The 19,189-nt window shown below is 62.1% G+C and overlaps 2 protein-coding genes across 10 annotated transcripts in view; both read right to left on the reverse strand.

Annotated features, from left to right (window-relative positions):
- Positions 1–1,713: 1,713 nt before the first annotated feature.
- LOC145537817 (putative GTP-binding protein 6) lies at positions 1,714–12,393 on the reverse strand. Of its 4 annotated transcripts, XR_014076438.1 has the most exons (11): positions 12,024–12,393; positions 9,752–9,889; positions 8,897–8,967; positions 8,685–8,815; positions 7,360–7,430; positions 6,468–6,626; positions 4,895–5,103; positions 3,762–4,079; positions 3,205–3,353; positions 2,683–2,835; positions 1,714–2,068 (listed from the first exon to the last, which is right to left on the reverse strand). XR_014076438.1 is itself a non-coding variant. In XM_081568705.1 (10 exons), the coding sequence occupies exons 1-10, from the start codon at positions 12,376–12,378 to the stop codon at positions 1,945–1,947; spliced, it is 1,560 nt and encodes a 519-aa protein (XP_081424831.1). In that variant the 5' UTR covers positions 12,379–12,393; the 3' UTR covers positions 1,714–1,944. The 4 variants fall into 4 exon arrangements, 1 of the variants encoding a protein (XP_081424831.1); XR_014076436.1 differs by lacking the exon at positions 3,762–4,079 and having other exon boundaries at positions 3,222–3,353; XR_014076437.1 differs by lacking the exon at positions 3,762–4,079 and having other exon boundaries at positions 3,193–3,353.
- A 4,615-nt stretch (positions 12,394–17,008) lies between these two features.
- LOC145537818 (serine/threonine-protein phosphatase 2A regulatory subunit B'' subunit beta) overlaps positions 17,009–19,189 on the reverse strand; it is a 42,644-nt gene continuing 40,463 nt past the window's right edge. For 5 of the 6 annotated variants that reach the window (XM_081568707.1, XM_081568706.1, XM_081568710.1 and 2 more), the window contains 3 exons: positions 18,387–18,505; positions 18,179–18,285; positions 17,009–17,681 (listed from right to left, as the gene is read on the reverse strand). In XM_081568707.1, the coding sequence (XP_081424833.1) occupies positions 17,531–17,681; positions 18,179–18,285; positions 18,387–18,505 (377 nt within the window). In that variant the 3' untranslated portion in view covers positions 17,009–17,530. Of the gene's footprint in view, positions 17,682–18,174; positions 18,286–18,386; positions 18,506–19,189 lie in introns of those variants that run through there. The other variant, XM_081568708.1, reaches the window with a different exon arrangement.

The raw sequence follows: 19,189 nt of genomic DNA on the forward strand, positions 1-19,189 counted from the left end.
GAATGTTAACCACTGGACTGCCAGGGAAGTCCCAGTTTGTGTATTTTTGTGACCAGACAACGGAGAGGTTGCTAGCGGCTTTCATGATAATCCTTGAAGTATCCTTGAAAGTCCAAGGTTGATGGAGCACAGTGCACGGGCTGCTGGGTCAGAAAATAAACCAGGGCTTCCCTGGCAGCTCAGTGAATCCGTCTACCAATGCAGGGGAGACAGGTTCCATCCCTGATCCAGGAAGATTCCCACATGCTGTGCAGCAACGAAGCCCGTGCGCCCCAACTACTGAGCCCTGTACCGTAGAAGCAGGAAGCCTCAACTGTTGTAGCCTGTGTGCCTGGAGTCCGCACTCTGCAGCAATAGAAGCCACCGCAATGAGAACCTCACAGCCCCCAGCTAGAGAGCAGCCCCTGCTGTCTGCCCACACAGCAGCAAACCCCCAACACATCCAAAACTAACCTTTTAAAACAGAAACCACTAGCCCACACAATGGAGGATCTAGGCCCTAAAACTCATCTGGGTACCCACCCCTGTCAGATAGGTGTTGGGGGCGCCCCTGGGGGCTGCCCGCCCCACTCCCCCTTCCTGTGACCATGGCCTCCCACCCACCCACTCACCTAGCCAGGCCTGTTCTGGAAGACTCCAGTATGGAGGGTCTCAGGACAGGCTGGGTACTTCGGTGGTCTTATACCTGTTCTCACCGTATGCCAGCCCCAAGCCTCTCTCTGGGACCCCCTGCGATCCTGGGGCCCTGAGACCCCCCTACCCCCTCCTTGTCCCATGAAACCCCTGCCCTCTGCCCCATGAGACCCAACCTCCTTCTCCTCCTTGGGATCCCCTCTCAGCTCCCTCCAGGATGTCAGGCCCTGCAGTCGCCTGCCTGTCTGCGGCAGTTCTGAGGTGAGCTCTGTTCCCCTGAGTTCTTGGGGTACAGCTTCTAGGACTGGGGGGGGGATCTCGGGAAGCAGGTGGAGGGATACTGGGAGGAGAGGGGACCAGAGGCCAGAAGTGACCCGCACTGTCCTTCCTGTGCTCTGCAGACTGGGAGGAGTTGGGAATGGAGCTGGGAGGAACTGGGTGGCCAAGCCCTCGGGATCCTGGAAGAGACCATGACTGAGGGGGGCCCTGGGACCACGTGGGCACCCCCAGGGTAGCCTGGGCCTGCTGAGGGGGGCTGGACCCCGGGAGCCTGGGGGTTCGTCCCAAGTCACATGCTCGCCACCCACCGGGGTAAGAGTTAACGCCCGTCCACCCCACCTAGCCGACACAAGAGGATGGAGACCAGCAGGAGCTGAGCTGAATGAAGGGGAAGCGGCCGGAGGCACAGGTGTCCTGAGGCCCTGAGTGGCTGGCTCCCCAGTCTGCTCATCCCTCCGAGAGGGGGCTCTGCTCCCGGCCCCTCCATAGCCCCGCTTGTCCACCTGGTGCAGGACCTGGCTGTCGACAAGAAGCCCAAACTTGTACTTTCCTTTAGGTGAAAACACCTAACGCCTGTGCAGTGGGTTCTGTGTTCTGGGCCCTATTAATGAGCAGATCCTTCCCGCTTGCTGGGTTCTTGTTTTTATCACTCCCTGGACACTGCTGTGGCCAAGGGCAGGCCGGTCGGATGGGACCCCTGTGGGATACACAGCGGACGCACAAACTGGACCTTCTTGCCTAGAGGGCAGCGTTCATGGGGTGTCTGCTAGGCGGCCGGTGCACAAACGCCACAGAGGCTAGTTTACACACACACACCGCACAAAGCTTTTATTGTCTGGTGTGTGATCAACCACCCTGGACAGATATCTGCTCCCCAGACACCCCAACGGTCGCCCAGAACCCACTGGGTCCCGGCCCCACCAGGCTGGCGGGGGTGGGGACGGTGGGGGGGGGGCGAAGACCCACCGCACGTGCTTGTCTCTGAGACTGAAATGTGCAGCGCCCTCATCTTTGGGGAGGGGGGGAATCATTTCACCCCGGAAACAGCTTCCGGAACCTTCCATAAGCAGAGTCACTGATGATGACTTTCACATCAGCAGTCCCGGCCTCGGGGATCACCTCCACCGCCTGCACCGTGGCCTCCTGGTGAAGCCAGCTGCGAGGGAGACGCCATTGGTTGGGGGACACGCGATTGGTGGGAGGAACACGTGATCGGTGGGCGGGACAAGTGAGATGGGAGGGACACGTGATTGGGGTGGGCAGGACACGTGATTGGTGGGTGGGACAAGTGATATTGGAGGGACACGCTATTGGTGGGAGGGATACGTGATAGGTAGACAGGACACGCGATTGGTGGGAGGGACACACGACGGCTAGGAACCAAGACCCGGACGGTGTCTGAACCCCTACCCAGCCTTCCCGGGACTGGGAGGCCAGTATCTCCCACAGTCCCAGCAAGTGGACACAGGGCTATACACCTGCTCGTGCCGGGAAGGAGACACGATTGGTGGAAATGGAGACCCTGACGGAGCCCGAACCCCCACCCAGCCTTCCCAGGGTCGGGTTGGGGTGTGTGGGGGGGGCAGTACCGTCCGCGTTCGGAGGCATGGACACGTGGCCGGACCCCTGCTCCTACGTGGTGAGCCGAGGACCCAGGGATGACAAAGGCTCCCTAGCACCGTGGCCTTGCCTGCTCACATGAATGACACCCTACCCAGCACAGCGATCATCAGCGCTACCACCCCTCCAAACCAGGCCTGCCCCACGCACCTCAGTTGCGGTCCAGCCAGCCGCACGCGGAGGGTGAGGGTCCGTCGCCCCGTGGCCCGCAGGATGGCGTCCTCCACCCTGGCCATCAGCTCATCCAGCCCGAGCCCCAGGAGGGCAGACACAGCCAGGGCGCCAGGCTCCGCGGGTGTGTACCTGTCCGGGCGGCCGGCACAGCGTGCTCAGCAATGATGAGCTCACCTGGGCACCAGGTCACCTCGTTATGGACTCCACCATATACTCCAGGGATGGAGGGGCTCACCCAGGCACCAGGTCGCCTCCTTATGGACTCCATCATACAGTCCAGGGGTGGGCCAGGCTTACTCAGGTACCAGGTAGCCTCGTTATGGACTCCACCATACACTCCAGGGATGGAGGGGCTCACCCAGGCACCAGGTCGCCTCCTTATGGACTCCATCATACAGTCCAGGGGTGGGCCGGGCTTACTCAGGTACCAGGTAGCCTCGTTATGGACTCCACCATACACTCCAGGGGTCGGGGGAGGGGGCTCACCCAGGGGCTCACCCGGGCACCAGATCCACCTTGTTGTGGACTTCCACCATGCTCTCCAGGAGGGCGTTTGGCAGGCCCAGGCCCCGCAGGGCTGACAGGACACTGGCCTTCTGCAGCTCCGTCTCGGGGTGGCTCACATCTCTGACATGGACGATCAGATCCTGAGAACCAGACGGGCCGGCCGGGTGGTCAGATCTTGGGGCCAGGGGCTCCTACCCCCAGCCCAGGAGGACCCGCCAGCCCCAGGACACTGCTCTTCCAGCTGAGGGTAGAGCTCCCTACCGTGGGGGCCTATACCTCAAGGGGTGGGTGCGACCTGAGACCGCAGAGCGGCTCTGTGGTGGACAGAGCCCCCCTGCCCCCTCATTAGGGTTTCCGTCTGCCACTCCCTGTGCAGCTGGAACCGAGAGACTGCTCAGCACCCCCAAACCTGTCTCCCCAGTCTCCCACCCCACAGGTCCCTACACCTGGGTGCAGCCACTGACCCCCCACCACCAACCAGCCCAGCCAATAGTGCCATGTTCAAAGCTCTGGGCTGGTCCACTTTTCTGTGAAACCTTCAAGCTCACCTTTTAAAGAAGTTCTTTCCCTGTTTCATGTTTTACATGTAGGTTCCTCATGCAGAATTGGGAAAATAGATACAAAAGAAAAGTAACAACGGAGGGTAAGGGTAATTCTGTCATGGAAAGGAAGTGCTCTGTGCCATTTACGGGATTCACTTCTAGGTTCTCTTTCTGATGAAATTTTCTTTTAATTCAAGTTTCATTTTAGCAACTTGAGATTTTCAGGAGCCGTGGGGGATGATGCAGACAGCTGCACGGTGCCCTCAGCCTCAGCTGCTGTGACTTGAGGTCCCGGGGTGCCTGTCCCTGGGCCCTGCCGTCTCCCTGCCAAGTAAACCCCAGGCTCTATTGGGGTTCACTGTCTCCGGGCCCCAGATAAGGCCAAACAGAAAGGGAAACCCCTCTTCATTAGCATTTCCTGCAGAAAAATTACAATTGTAGGGCTTCCCTGGTCACCTCCCGGGCAGGTGATAAGAAATCCGCCTGCCAATGCAAGAGATGTGGGTTCAATGCCTGGGCCGGGAAGATCCCACATACCGCGGAGCAGCTAAGCCCGTGCGCCACAACTAATGAGCTGGCATGCTGCAACGACTGACCGCCACGCACCGTAGAGCCCCTGCTCCGCAACAAGAGAAGCCACCACAATGAGAAAACCGGGCTCCACAGCCAGAGAGAGGCCCCCCCACTCAACACAACCAGAGAGACGCCCCCACTCACCACAACCAGAGAGACGCCCCCACTCACCACAACCAGAGAGAGGTCCCCCTACTCAACACAACCAGAGAGAAGGCCCCCACTCAACACAACCAGAGAGGCACCCCCACTCAACACAACCGGAGAGGCGCCCCCCACTCACCACAACCAGAGACACGGCCCCCCCACTCACCACAACTGGAAAAAGCCCAAACATAGCAATTAAGACCCAGCACAGCCAAAACTAAATGTTAAGTAAATAAATAAAAACAAAACAAAATGTACAGTCAGACCTAGCTCCCTGAGTGGAGGGGTTTGAGGGGAGTCTGGTCCCTGTGACGTCCAGTGTAAGAGGACACAGCCCTGTGCTGTCGTAAGGAGGGAACCACCTCCCCTCCCCGTTTGCTGGTATCTGAGGGGGAACCGGTCTGGCCCTCCCCACTCACCGAATGGGCCACGTCCTGCAGGGTGGCTGAGAAGGACTCGACCAGGCTGTGGGGCAGCTGGGAGAGGAAGCCGATGGTGTCCATGTAGAGGACCGTCAGCGCAGAGGGCAGCCGCCCCGCATGGGCCGTGACATCAAGCGTCGCGAACAGCTGGTCCCGGGGCTGTATGGCGGCGTCCCCGGTCAGGGCCTTGATCAGCGTGGTTTTCCCTGCAAGTCAGGCACAAGGGGACATGCATCTCAGGCCCTCTTGGGCCCCCTAGCGTCCACGTCTGAGCACGGGCTGCTGGACGGTGGGATGGGGGCGGGGAGGGTGTCTGAGCCCAGAGTTCTCTGCAGGGCCCTGATGCCAGGCATGGATCATTGAAGAACACAGCTGCTGTTGTCCAGGATTCGGGGTTAGACAGATCAGGCCTGGGTGGGAAGGTTAGTGTAGACAGACGAGGGGCATGGTGTAGAGTGGTCACGTGTGTGTGTGTGTGTGTGTGTGTGTGTGTGAGATGGGGAGGCGTCCCTGGAGACAGAGGGAGGTGTCCTGGGCCATGTGAGCTGTGATGTGGGTGTGCCTGTACACAAGTGATGGTGTGCACAGCGGTCACGTATGTGTGAGATGCGGAGGCGTCCCTGGAGACAGAGGGAGGTGTCCTGGACCATCAGTTGTGATGTGGGTGTCCTCATACAGAAGCGTGATGGTGCAGTTGGGCGGATGCTATGTGCCTGCCATGGGGTGGGAGTCTGTTCAGTTGCAGGCCCACACAGCCCCGCCCCAGGGAGGCCCTGCCCACCGGTGCAGTCCCTGGGAGATCCCACCCACCACCCTGGCCCCAGGGCGGATCCACCCACCATCACCATCCACAAGCACAGCCCCAGGGAGGGACTGCCCACCAACACAGCCCCGCCCAGCGCGGCCCCGCCCCTGGAAGGCCCCGCCCACCAGCCCCATACAGCCCTGCAGTCTCAGGAAGAGCCCGCCCACCAGCACAGCCCTGCCCAGTGAGGCCCCGCCCACAGCACAGCTCTGCCCCTGGAAGGACCCGCCCACCAGCCCCCATACAGCCCTGCAGCCCCAGGAAGAGGCTGCCCACCAGCACAGCCCTGCCCAGTGAGGCCCCACCCACAGCACAGTCCCGCCCCAGGGAGGCCCCGCCCACCAGCCCCATACAGCCCTGCACAGTCCCAGAGAGGGCCCACCCACCAGTGCAGCCTGAGGGAGATCCCACCCACCACCTGGCCCCAGGGCGGGTCCACCCACCAGCTCCTCCCCAGGAGGCCCCGCCCGCCAGCACAGCCCCGCCCTGGGAGGCCCCGCCCACCAGCCCCATAGAGCCCTGCACAGCCCCGGGGAGGGCGAGGGGGGAGGGGGGGAGGGGGGGAGGGGGGAGGGCCCGCCCCGCCCACCATCCTGGCCCCAAGATGACCCCACCCACCATCCCCGCCCCAGTTAGGGCCCGCCCACCAGCCCCTTGCAAGTGAGGCCCCGCCCACAAGCACAGCCCCGCCCCAGTGAGGCCTGAACACCAGCTCCTCCCGGGGAGGGCCCCGGCCCCTAGCCCCGCCCCCGCCCCACCCCTCACCGCAGTTCGTGTATCCGACCACAGAGACCACGGGGAACTCCCTCCGCCTCCGCTGCTGCCCCAGAAGGTGCCTCTTGCGGCGGAGTCTTTCCAGGGCCTTCTGGATCTTGGCTTCCCTGTCTCTCAGGAGACGCTGCTGCACCTGCAGGAAGGACTCCCCTAAAAACACCCGAGACGGCGAGTCAGCGAGCAGACCCTGGGTAGAAAGGGGCCAAGAGCCACGGAGAGGCGGCCTGGGGGGCCTGGACAGGTGTCAGGACCCCGGAACAAACCCCCTAGCCTGTGCCCCCGGCACAAACAGCCTTGACACCTCCTGTTGGGAGATGGCTCTGCCCAGAGGAAGGCAGCCTTGCCCTGGCCCTACTGCCCTTTGGGGTCACCTGGGCTCCCCCTTATCCGTGAGGAGGAAAGGCCGAGGGGAGTCCGCATGATGGCCACAGTGGGCTGAGCGGTGCCCAGAGATGCATCCATGTCCTCAACCCCAGGACCTACAAATGGGGCCTTATTTGGAAATGGGGTCTCTGCAGAAGAGATGAAGTCAAGGGCCTGAAGTAGGGGCGGCCATAAACCCAAGGACAGGGTCCTTGTGAGACACAGACACACAGACACAGAGGAGAAGCCACGTGGAGACGGAGGCAGAGACGGGAGGGAGGCGGCCACCAGCCCAGGGACGGACGCCCGGAGCCCCCAGGAGCTGGAAGAGGCGGGAAGGACCCTCCCCTGGAGCCTCTGGACAGAGCTCAGCCCTGGGACTCCTTGATACCCACCCTTGTTTGAATGTGACCATAGAGAGGCCCTCTCAGGACTTGTGAAGGACACTGTTCCCTTTGTAGGGGTGGTGGCCACGATAAGCCCCTTCTGCACACCTAGTGAGGAGACCTCAGACACGTACCTGACCCCATGATGTAGCGAGAGCCCCGCCCACGTCCGTCCAGATGGGCAACGTCGGTTTTCAGGTGGGACCTAGCGCAGAAATGGGTTGGCTCAGTAGATGGGCGTACATGTCCATCCACCACAGGACGTGAGGCAAAAACAGACCAGGGGGCCGGGGTGGGGCTGGGGTTTCTGGAGGAGGGATAGCTGGGGGCCCCCCTCCCACGTGGGCATCACAGGTGAGGACAGAGGGCCCCCCCGGGTGACGTGTCCCTGGTTGCGTATAGGTCGCAACCGCGGCCACAAGCTTGCAGCCCTACCCACCACATCCCACCGTCAGCACGCCTGGCAACATGTCTAGATACATGAAAACTAGAGAAAGTCCCAGGAGGGCTTCCTAGAGAGGGTCGGGGGATGTCCCTAGAGAGGGTCCGTGGGGGGGGCGGTGTCCCTAGAGAGGGTCTGGGGGGGGGGTCCCTATAGACAGTCTCAGGGGGCGCGCGGAGGGATATCCCTAGAAAGGGTCGGGGGGCGGTCACTAGAGAGGGTCCTGGTGGGGGGTCCATAAAGAGGCTTCGGGGGGGTCCCTAGAGTGTGTCCCGGTGGGGGGGTGGTCCATAGAGTTCCAGGGAGTGGTCCCTAGAGAGGATCCCGGTGGAGAGGTTCCCTAGAGACCGTTCCGAGGGGTGGTTCCTAGAGAGGGTCCGGGGTGGGGGGTGATTGTGTCCCTAGAGAGGGTCCCGGTGGGGGGTGGTCCCTAGAGAGGATCCCAGTGGAGGGGGTCCCTAGAGAGGATCCTGGTAGAGGGGATCCTTAGGGTTCCAGGGGGTGGTCCCTAGAGAGGGTTCTGGAGGAGAGGGTCCCTGGAGAGGGTCCCGGTGAGGGGGGTCCATAAAGAGGCTTCAGGGGGTGGTCCCTACAGAGGGTCCAGGGTGGGTGACTGTGTCCCTAGAGAGGGTCCCGGTGGAGGGTGGTCCCTAGAGAGGATCCCGGTGGAGGGGATCCTTAGAGAGGGTTCCAGGGGGTGGTACCTAGAGAGGGTTCTGGAGGAGAGGGCCCCTAGAGAGGGTCCCGGTGGAGGGGTCCATAAAGAGGCTTCAGGGGGTGGTCCCTAGAGAGGGTCCCGGTGGAGGGTGGTCCCTAGAGAGGATCCCGGTGGAGGGGGTCCCTAGAGAGGGTCCCGGTGGAGGGGGTCCCTAGAGAGGGTCCCGGTGGGGGTGTGTCCCTAGAGGGTCCCGGTGGGGCTGTGTCCCTAGAGAGGGTCTCGGCGGGTGGGGGGTCCCTAGAGGGTCCCGGTGTGGCGGTGGCGGGGCCCGTCTGCCCCGGCCCGGGTCCTGCTCTCACCTGAGTAGGGGGAGCTCCGCCAGCGCCACCTGCAGTCGCGCCTCCTTGGTGCGGGCGTTGCAGCGGAATATGTGAAGAACCACGGTGAACCGGTCAAACACAGGCGCGCGCCAGGTGGCTTCCAGTTCTTTCTGGAAAAAACAGCGGGGGAGAGGGGATGAGCCGTGAGCCCAGGCCCGTTGAGACCTGCTGACCCGCTGCTTCCGCTGTACCTTGGCGGGCGTGGCCAGCCTCTCCACGTTCAGGAAGACGGCGGTGATTTCCGGCGACCCTCTGATCCTCTCTAGGAAAAGAGAACCGCTGGTCAGAGGCTCAGTAAGCCCGCAACATACCTCTGGGGAGTGACCCTGCGCTTTGATCGGCTGTGTCTCCCGGACATCCCCTGGGTCTCCGAGCACCGTATTCAGGGAGCATGGAGCATGGGTCGGGGAGGACCCGGAAAGCAGGTCTCACACCTGCTGAAGCTGAAGCTCCAATACTCTGGCCACCTGATGCCAAGAACCAACTTATTGGAAAAAAACCCTGATGCTGAGAAATACTGAGGGCAGGAGAAGGGGACGACAGATGATGAGATGGTTGGATGGCATCACCAACTCAATGGACATGACTTTGAGTAAGCTCCGGCAGTTGGTGACGGACAGGAAGCCTGGCGCGCTGCAGTCCACAGGGTCGCAAAGAGTCGGACACGACTGAGCGACTGAACAACAACGAGGTCTCACACACACAGGGGCCTGGTGAGCCCGCGGGGACAGGGTGCATGCTAGACTCGGAGGGACACAGACAGGGGGCGAGGCACCCGCTCTGCGGGTCGCTTGCCCTGAGCTGTGAACCAGACGGTGTGGGGCGGGGACGTTGGGGTCCACAGAGGGGCAAGGGTCTCGTGCAGGAACACACCCCAGGGCACTGACAGGGGGTGGCAGTCTGGCCTGGGTGCTGGGGTCTCACTGGAATACTGATGCAGGCACGCTGGTTTCTGCCACCTGATCCAAGTTCCATGAGGCCCAGAGGGACGGTCGAGCTTGCGCCATTCTAGAAGGGGGCTGTGACACATGCGATGATGGACTCACCCGTCAGCTGGTCCAAGGTCCCTCTGCCGAAGATGAGCTTCTTGTCTGGCGTCTTGGTGGGCACCACCATCGTGTCCACCACTGACCAGCTGTCCAGCGTGCACACCAGCGCTCGGGCCTCTGCCACCTGCCACTCAGCTTGGGGGAGAGACAGGCTGGTGTGAGGGCCACTTCCGGCCGGGTCAGCCCTGCCCCGAGTCCTGGCCCACATGCCCCCAGGCTGGGAGGGCTTCCTGCTTCCTGGCCACACGAAGGTTCTCAGAAAGCACCCGAATGGGCCTTTGCTTGAAACGGAGATCTGCTCTTCTGCTCTTCTGGGTGGATGGTCAGGAGGGGGGACGGAGGATTGAGGGGAGGGTTAGAGGGGAGGGAAGGAGGGGGAGGGGAGGGGAGGGGAGGGGAGGGGAGGGAGGGGGAGGGGAGGGGAGGGGAGGGGGGAGGGGAGGGGAGGGAGGGAAGGGGAGGCTTCCTGCTTCCTGGTCACAGGAAGGTTCCCAGAAAGCACCCGAATGGGCCTTTGCTTGAAACGGAGATCTGCTCTTCTAAGTAGATGGTCAGGAGGGGGGACGGAGGATGGACGGGAGGGGAGGGGAGGGGAGGGGAGGGCTGGGTTAGAGGGGAGGGTTAGAGGGGAGGGGAGGGGAGGGAAGGCTCCCAGAAAGCACCCGAATGAGCATTTGCTTAAAGGCAGATCTGTTCTTCTGGGTGGATGGTCAGGAAGGCGGACGGAGGAGAGGGGAGGGGAGGGGAGCCAGAGGTGAGCAGGGGATGCAGGGACAGCCCCCCGCCCCCATATTGGAATTGGGCACATGTGCCCCGTGGGGACTCGGGGTCCCTTGTGACCCACTCCCGTGAAGTTCCCAGGACCCGCAGAGCCTGCCGTCCTGTATGTGGGGTGGGCTGAGTCCCGTCCTGGGCGGGTGTCATGTCCTGGGTGACCAGAGCCTAGTTCCAGCCTCCCTCAGTGGCTGCCCTTGCGGAACCCAGGATGAGCAAGGAGGCGCCCACCCAGAGTTCGTGGTCCTGAGCAGTCAGAATAATGGGGCCAGCGGGAGGCAGGGCCCACCCAGGACAGGAGTCCAGAGCAGTGGGGGCACAGGCCGTGGATCAAAGGCTGTCAGGACCCGTCCTGTCCTCGTGTCTCCTCCTGCTGGTCCCTCTCAGGTAAGCTGATGGACAACAGACACGTGGGCAGTGGTGCCACCGCGTGGATCTGAGCCCTGACGGGGTGGACACGGTTGGCGCAGGTCTGGAGAGGCTGGGAGCCTGGGGGCGATGGCCCGGAGCACAGCTGTGCAGGGCCCTGGCTTGTTCTCCGGTGAGGTGTGAAGCTCAGTGGCCAGAGCCTCACGGGAGGGCAGCCTCCCTCCGGAGCTCGTCCCCTCCACCCTGCGACCACAAGTGCCCCCACCCCGCCGCTCAGCTCTCAGCCGGTTCCCGTTTCTGCTACAGAAGCTTGTGCACAATCTCCGGGCTTAGTACTCAGCGGCGCAGAGAGAAAGTGGGTCCATAAAAGGCTTAAAGCCGAGGGGCACCCCGCGTGCACCCCGCGTGAGTTGCTGGGATCGTGTGCATTATGGATGGGGAGGCCCCGGGGGAGCAAGGCAGAGAGACACCCAGGAGCGGCTCATAGGGGAAGGGGCTCGCTGCGTGCAAAGTAGGAGGGCGCCTGTGCCCAGAATGAGGGTTTCCAGGCCTATGGGTGGGGGGAGCTCCCGGAGCAAGAGAGGGAGTGGGCAGTTCAGCCTCCGAGTCCGCCCCAGAAGCCCCACCTAACGGGCTGCAGCCTCGGAGGCGGGCCCCAGAAACCCCGCCTCCGAAGCCCCGACCTATGAGCTCCGGCCTTCGGAATCCGCCCCCAGAAACCCCGCCTCTGGCGCCCCGCCCCCCGAAGTCCCGACCAATGAGTTCCGGCCTTCAGAATCCGCCCCCAGAAAGCCCGCCTTCGCCGCCCCGCCCACAGAAGCCCCGACCTATGAGCTCCGGCCTCCGAGTCCGCCCCAGAAGCCCCACTTATCGGGATGCAGCGTCGGAGGCAGGCCCCAGAAACCCCGCCTCCGGAGCCCCGCCCCCAGAAGCCCCGACCTATGAGCTCCGGCCTTCGAGGGCCGCCCCCAGAGGCCCCGCCCCTGGCGCGCCGGAACTATGAGCTCCAGCCCGCGAGGCCCGCCCCCAGGAGCCCCGCCTCCGGGGCGCCGGCTTCCCCGCCCCTTAAGCTCAAGCCTCCTCGCTCCGCCCGCGCCCGCCCCCGTCCCCCCGCGCTCTCGGTCACCTCGGGTCCCCTGCGGCTTCCTGGGCCCCCACTTGACCTCAGGGTGAACCAGGCACACGCGCTGTGTCCCCGCGGGCAGCAGCGGGTCCCTCCTCAGCAGCTCCTCCTCGTCTTCCTCCTCCTCCGCATCTTCGGGCTCCTCCTCCCCATCAGCCCGGCTTCTCCGGCCATCCGCACGTGGGCCCCGCCCTCCGCCCTCTCGCCCCTCCGAGCACCCCAGGCCCCCGCGGAGAGCGGCGAGGGCGCGCTCGGGGTGGGGCGGCGGCGACGGCAGCGCAGCCCTCGGGGGCCGGCAACCACGAACCGCGCGAGAGAGCCAGGCGCCCCCGCGGACGGCGGCCCGCAAGGCCCACATCCCGCGCGCCTCTGCGCAACAGGGCGGGGCCTCCGGGGCGGAGCCAGCTCCCTAGCCGGCTGCCCGTCCGTCACCCGGGCCAACAGGGCGGGGGACCCAGCTCCTGTACCGGCTGCCCATTGGTCTCCCGGGTCAATACGGCGGAGCCTCCTCCCTTGCCGGCTGCCCATTGGTCGCCGGGGTCAACAGGGCGGGGCCTCGGGGGACTTAGCTCCCTTACAGGCTGCCCATTGGTCGCCGGGGTCAACAGGGCGGGGCCTCGGGGGGACTCAGCTCCCTTACAGGCTGCCCATTGGTCGCCCGATCCCTCGCCGCCGCCGCCGCATTGCTGTGCGCGAGTCCCGGCTGGGAGGCGGGTTCGGGCGATGCCGCCGGGCACGCGCCTCTCTCTGTTGGGGATGCTCGCGGCGACTTCCCCCGGCGTCTGGCGCCGGAACCGAGCCGCGCCGCCCACCCAAGCCGGGCCCCACTCCAGCCCCCGCGCGGGGCCGACGGTCTGGGCTTGTGGGTCCAGTTCCACCCTCGGGAGTCCGGAGCTCTGCCTTGAACGTCCGAGTGCGCCCCCTAACTCGGAGGTCCCAGCTCCTGCCTTGGGGCCTGGAGTCTTGACCCGAGGGGTACCCTGAACCCTGCTTCGGGCTCCGCACCCGCTCCACGGCTCTGAAGTGTACGCTGGTGGCTTGACTGTGGCCCTGGGGGTGGGGTTCCACAAAGGTCCCCTGGGATCCTGAACTCTGCCTTGGGGATGTGTGCAGCTCAGTTCAGTTCAGTCGCTCAGTCGTGTCCGACTCTGCGACCCCATGAACCGCAGCACGCCAGGCCTCTCTGTCCATCACCAACTCCCGGAGTTCATCCAAACCCATGTCCATTGAGTCGGTGATGCCATCCAACCATCTCATCCTCTGTCGTCCCCTTCTCCTCCTGCCCTCAATCTTTCCCAGCATCAGGGTCTTTTTAAATGAGTTAGCTCTTCCCATCAGGTGGCCCAAGTATTGGAGTTTCAGCTTCAGCATCAGTCCTTCCAATGAATATTCAGGACTCATTTCCTTTAGGATGGACTGGTTGGATCTCCTTGCAGTCCAAGAGACTCTCAAGAGTCTTCTCCAGCACCACAATTCAAAAGCATCAATTCTTCGGCGGCTCGGCTTTCTTTATAGTCCAACTCTCACATCCATACATGACTACTGGAAAAACCATAGCCTTGACTAGATGGACCTTTGTTCACAAAGTAATGTCTCTGCTTTTCAATATGCTGTCTAGGTTGGTCATAACTTTCCTTCCAAGGAGTAAGCGTCTTTTAATTTCATGGCTGCAATCAGCATCTGCAGTGATTTTGGAGCCCAGAAAAATAAAGTCAGCCACTGTTTCCCCATCTATGTGCCATGAAGTGATGGGACCAGATGCCATGATCTTAGTTTTCTGAACGTTGAGCTTTAAGCCAACTGTTTCACTCTCCTCTTTCACCTTCATCAAGAGGCTCTTCAGTTCTTCTTCACTTTCTTCCATAAAGGTGGTGTCATCTACATATCTGCAGAAGGCAATGGCAACCCACTCCAGTACACTTGCCTGGAAAACCCCATGGACAGAGGAGCCTGGTAGGCTACAGTCCATGGGGTCGCGAAGAGTTGGACACGACTGAGCGACTTCCCTTTCACTTTCCACTTTCATGCTTTGGAGAAGGAAATGGCAACCCACTCCAGTGTTCTTGCCTGGAGAATCCCAGGGACGGGGGAGCCTGGTGGGCTGCCGTCATGGGGTCGCACAGAGTCGGACACGACTGAAGTGACTTAGCAGCAGCAGCAGCAGCATTTACATACCGGAGGTTGTCCTGGGTGTCAATCCAATGGATGCCATATCCCCGCCTCCACAGCCATATCTTCCTGGGAAAGGCTCTGGGCGTCCCTGGGAGACGGGTGTGGCCACCATCTCCTCAGAGCACAGACAGGCTGGTCCTCCTCCACTGGCAAGTCCCCCGAGGGACCCACCTTGTCTCCCGACTCATGTCCATCCATTGGTATTTCTCCCAGCAATCTTAATTCCAGCCTGTGCTTCCTCCAGCCCAGCGTTTCTAATGATATACTCTGCATATAAGTTAAATAAGCAGCGTGACAATATACAGCCTTGATGTACTCCTTCTCCTATTTGGAACCAGTCTGTTGTTCCATGTCCAGTTCTAACTGTTGCTTCCTGACCTGCATACAGGTTTCTCAAGAGGCAGGTCAGGTGGGCTGGTATTCCCATCTCTTGAAGAATTTTCCAGTTTATGGTGATCCACACAGTCAAAGGCTTTGGCATAGTCAGTAAAGCAGAAATAGAGGTTTTTTTGGAACTCTCTTGCTTTCTCAATGATCCAGCAGATGTTGGCAATTTGATCTCTGGTTCCTCTGCCTTTTCTAAAACCAGCTTGAACATCTGGAAGTTCATGGTTCACGTATTGCTGAAGCTTGGCTTGGAGAATTTTAAGCATTACTTTACTAGGATGTGAGATGAGTGCAATTGTGCGGTAGTTTGAGCATTCTTTGGCATTGCCTTTCTTTGGGATTGGAATGAAAACTGACCTTTTCCAGTCCTGTGACCACTGCTGAGTTTTCCAGATTTGCTGGCATATTGAGTGCAGCACTTTCACAGCATCATCTTTCAGGAATTGAAATAGCTCAACTGCAATTCCATCACCTCCACTAGCTTTGTTCGTAGTGATGCTTCCTAAGGCCCACTTGACTTCACATTCCAGGATGTCTGGCTCTAGGTGAGTGATCACACCATCGTGATTATCTGGGTCATGAAGATCTTTTTTGTACAGTTCTTCTGTGTATTCTTGCCACTTATTAATATCTTCTCCTTATGTTAGGTCCCTACCGTTTCTGTCCTTTATTGAGCTCATCTTTGCGTGAAATGTTCCCTTGGTAGCTCTAATTTTCTTAAAGAGATCTCTAGTCTTTCCCATTCTATTGTTTTCCTCTATTTCTTTGCATTGTTCGCTGAGGAAGCCTTTCTTCTCTCTCCTTGCTATTCTTTGTAACTCGGCATTCAAATGAGTCTATCTTTCCTTTTCTCCTTTGCTTTTTGCTTCCTTTTCACAGCTATCTGTAAGGACTCCTCAGACAGCCATTTTGCTTTTTTTCATTTCTTTTTCTTGAGGATTTTCTTGATCCCTGTCTCCTGTACAATGTCACGAACCTCTGTCCATAGTTCATCAGGCACTCTGTCTATCAGGTCTAGTCCCTTAAATCTATTTCTCACTTCCACTGTATAGTCATAAGGGATTTGATCTAGGTCATACCTGAATGGTCTAGTGGTTTTCCCTACTTTCTTCAATTTAAGTCTGAATTTGGCAATAAGGAGTTCATGATCTGAGCCACAGTCAGCTCCCGGTCTTGTTTTTGCTGACTGTATAGAGCTTCTCCGTCTTTGGCTGCAAAGAATATTATCAATCTGATTTCCGTGTCGATCATCTGGTGGTGTCCATGTGTGGCTCAGAGGCCCCAAATTCGGCCTTGAAGTGTCCTGACTTGGGGGAGTATGACGTCTCATACGTCCTCCCCCTCTCGTACCTCCCGAGTCTGGGACTGCACCCCGGGGCCCAAGACTCTGCCTTGTGCGGGAGGTGTTGCTGGGGTCCCCAGAGGTCCTGAACCCTGCTTTGGGGTCCCGTTCTACCCCTGGAGTGCCTCAAACCCTGCAACTGGGGCTCCATTCTCTTCTTGGGGACCCCAGAGCCTGCCTTGGTGGGGGGGGGGTCTCTGAGTGCAGCCCTGCGGGTTCCCAAATCCGGCCTGAGAGCTCGATGCTCATCTCCACCGGCCCCGAACTTTGTCGTAGGTGTCCAGTACTGAACCGCCCCAACCCACCCTCGGAGGTCCCAGATTCAGCATGGGCCTTCCCAACAGGGCCCCGGAGGTTCTGATGGCCGCAGCGGACGGAGACACGGATGGACTGTGGGCTGGGTGGGATGGACAGCTGCATGGAGGCACGGGCCACTGTACAGGGAAATGGACAGAAAGGTACACACAGGAATGGGTGCGCAGGCGGGCAGACAGAAGGAAGGATGGGTGGATGGACAGAGGTAGAAGGGGAGGTGTGGGCGGGCGGATGGATACATACGGATGGTTGACTGCAGATGCATGGACGGACGCACGGACTGACTTGAGACGACCTGCCCAAGGCCTGGTGGGGTGACGCTCCTCAGCCACCTCCACTGGACACGTGGGAGCCCACCCTCCCCTGGACTCTCGGGCTGGTGCCGAAGCGCGGAGCGGTGTCGGACCCGGGCGTGGGCGGAGCGGCGTGGAGGCCAGACATCCGGTCTCCCATGGTGCGGTGTCTGCAGGGGAGGCTCGCACCCCGCCGTGCACAGATCAGACGTGACCGGAGGAGAGGCGGCCGCCCGGGGCCATGTGGGGACCGCCATGGCCAGAAAGCGGGCTGCACGGCTCTGGGGGTGACCCGCGCCCCCGTGGGGGGACCCTGGGGCCCCGGCCTGTGACCCGCGCCCAGCAGCTCTGCGTCCGGGGGACCTGCATGCCCCGCAGTCTCCCTGCGGGGACCCCACGTCTGTGCCGCGTCCGTCCGTGACCCGCGTTCAGGATCCCCCGCTACCGTGTCTCGTTTTGTCTCGAGGTGAGCCTCGGGCTGAAAATCCTTAAATTCTTTATTTCAAAATACAAACGTGATCTCATAAAATTATTTAAACCGCTCTGCACAGCAAATAGAAGGTAACTTTACACATTCTGTACACGTACACAGGAACGTTGGGCCGCACAGACTGGGGTGCTCCCTCGGCCCCAACCAGGGCCGGGGCGGCCTCCCCGCAGGGGCCCCACGAGACAGCGGGCGCCAGGCCTCCTGGAATGTTCCTGCCGACACAGCCGGCCCAGGGTCAGCATGGGCATGACCCGGGCAGACCCGCCACAGCGCCGCCGGGTTCCCACCGGGGTGAACCATCCACGGACGGGGGCCTCCAAGTGCCTGGACGGGGCAGCGGGCCAAGGCCACCTGCGCGCTGGGGAGGCGGGGCGGGGAGGCACCGTGGAGCTCTGCAGCCGCTTCTGTGTTCAGTAAAGACGCACGCACCGCAGACAAACACACGACACTTTGTGAGGCTGACGGCCGCGTCTCCCACCCCCAGGCCGTGGGACCCCAAGCGGGCCTCGGGTCATGAGGGCGGCAGGTCGTCGTCCCCACACTCGAACTCGTACAGCTCGACGGCGCCCAGGCTGCCCGGCGCCTCCAGGAAGGGCCTCTGGGCCAGCGGGGACCTCAAGGCGCTCAGCTTCTGCTCCACGGGGCTGAGCTCGGCCTCGTACCTGCGGGGAGGGGCCGTGAGGACAGCGCCCGCTGAGCAGCTGTGCGCCCCCCGACACCCCGACACGTGCGGGCAGGACAGGCGGGCTGCGCTCAGCAGCTCAGCTGCCCAGTCGGCTCCCCACCCCGTCCCCCCGTGTGGGGTCTGCACCCCTTGGCGGCCTATGGGTGCCAACCCCGGAGGGTAGATGGAGCCCTGGGAGGTGCCACCCAGGGGCCCTGGAGGGACACTCCGCGGGGCTTGGGGAGGGCCTGACGCAGCAGGAAAAGCTCCCAGAGTCAGGGTGCCTGGGGGCAGGACCAGGCGCGGTTCTGAGTTTGAGGGTGCCTGCCCTCGGGGGTGGGGTGGGATCGCAGCCCCTTGGAAACCCTCCCCAGAAGTGGCAGCCAGAGGTGGTGCCATCACTGGCCCAGCTGGCAGCCCATTTCCCTGCCCCCGTCGCCGGCCTTCCCTCGTCCAAGACCCGGTTCTCCCCCGTCCCACCGCCCGCGCACTCACCCGTCCTCCCAGGGGTCCCCCGCGGCCTCCTCGGCCACCAGGATGTCGTACTCCTCGGCGGCAAAGCGCTCCCAGTCAGACAGCTCGGGGCCCTCGCTCTCGCTCTCCTGCAGACGATGGACCGAGCGCGGTGTGGTGTCTCCGGGGAGCGGCCCGGCACACCCTCCCCGCACGTCCCCCCGAGGGCCTCCCTGTGACCCCCACTCACCCTGAGCAGGGACACCTGCTCCTTCTGCTCGTGGTCCAGGTACTTCTCGATGTTGAAGAAGGTGTCGAAGAACACGTTGGCCAGCTTGCAGCGCTTCAGGTCTTGCAGCGTGATCCTCCCTGCGGGAGGGGCACAGCTGTGAGCGGGGGGGGGGGGGGGGGGGGGCGCGAGCTCCCCGGGCAGCTGCAAGGGAAGCATGGAGGGGTCTCCTGGGCGCAGGGTGGGTCGTGGGCGTGAGGGCATGTCGTGAGCACACGCGAGCGGCTCTGAGGGCGAGCAGCTCTGAGGGCATGTCGTGAGCACACGCGAGCGGCTCTGAGGACACGCGGCTCCCAGGCACCCCGAGGAACCCAGTCCCCTCGCCTGTGCACAGCCACACGTGAGGCCTGAGGGTGGGGCCGCGAGGGTCGTGTCCACCCCCGGGGATCACACGTGACGGCTGAGGGTGGGGCCGCGAGGGTCGCGTCCACCCCTGGGGATCACACGTGAGGGCTGAAAGCGTGGAAGCAGGGACCCGAGGGTCACGTCCACCCCCGGGGATCACACGTGAGGGCTGAGGGTGGGGCCGCGAGAGTCACGTCCACCCCCGGGGATCACACATGAGGGCTGAGGGTGGGGCCGCGAGAGTCACGTCCACCCCCCAGGGATCACACGTGAGGGCTGAGGGTGGGGCCGCGAGAGTCACGTCCACCCCCGGGGATCACACATGAGGGCTGAGGGTGGGGGTGCGAGGGTCGCGTCCACCCCTGGGGATCACACGTGAGGGCTGAAGGCGCGGAAGCAGGGACCCGAGGGTCACGTCC

Source organism: Giraffa tippelskirchi, chromosome Y (genome assembly GCF_054371585.1).
Source record: "Giraffa tippelskirchi isolate mGirTip1 chromosome Y, T2T-mGirTip1v1.2.pri, whole genome shotgun sequence".
Classification (NCBI taxonomy): domain Eukaryota; kingdom Metazoa; phylum Chordata; class Mammalia; order Artiodactyla; family Giraffidae; genus Giraffa; species Giraffa tippelskirchi.

What these genes read in the sequence shown, in the direction of transcription:
- LOC145537817 (XM_081568705.1), bottom strand. Translation starts at nt 12,378, where the DNA reads ATGTGGGCCTTGCGGGCCGCCGTCCGCGGGGGCGCCTGGCTCTCTCGC. An exon ending in GGCTGGCCACGCCCGCCAAG is followed by an intron (nt 8,816 to 8,896) that starts GTACAGCGGAAG and finishes TGTTTTTTCCAG; the next exon opens with AAAGAACTGGAAGCCACCTG. An exon ending in GCGGAGCTCCCCCTACTCAG is followed by an intron (nt 7,431 to 8,684) that starts GTGAGAGCAGGA and finishes TTTCTGCGCTAG; the next exon opens with GTCCCACCTGAAAACCGACG.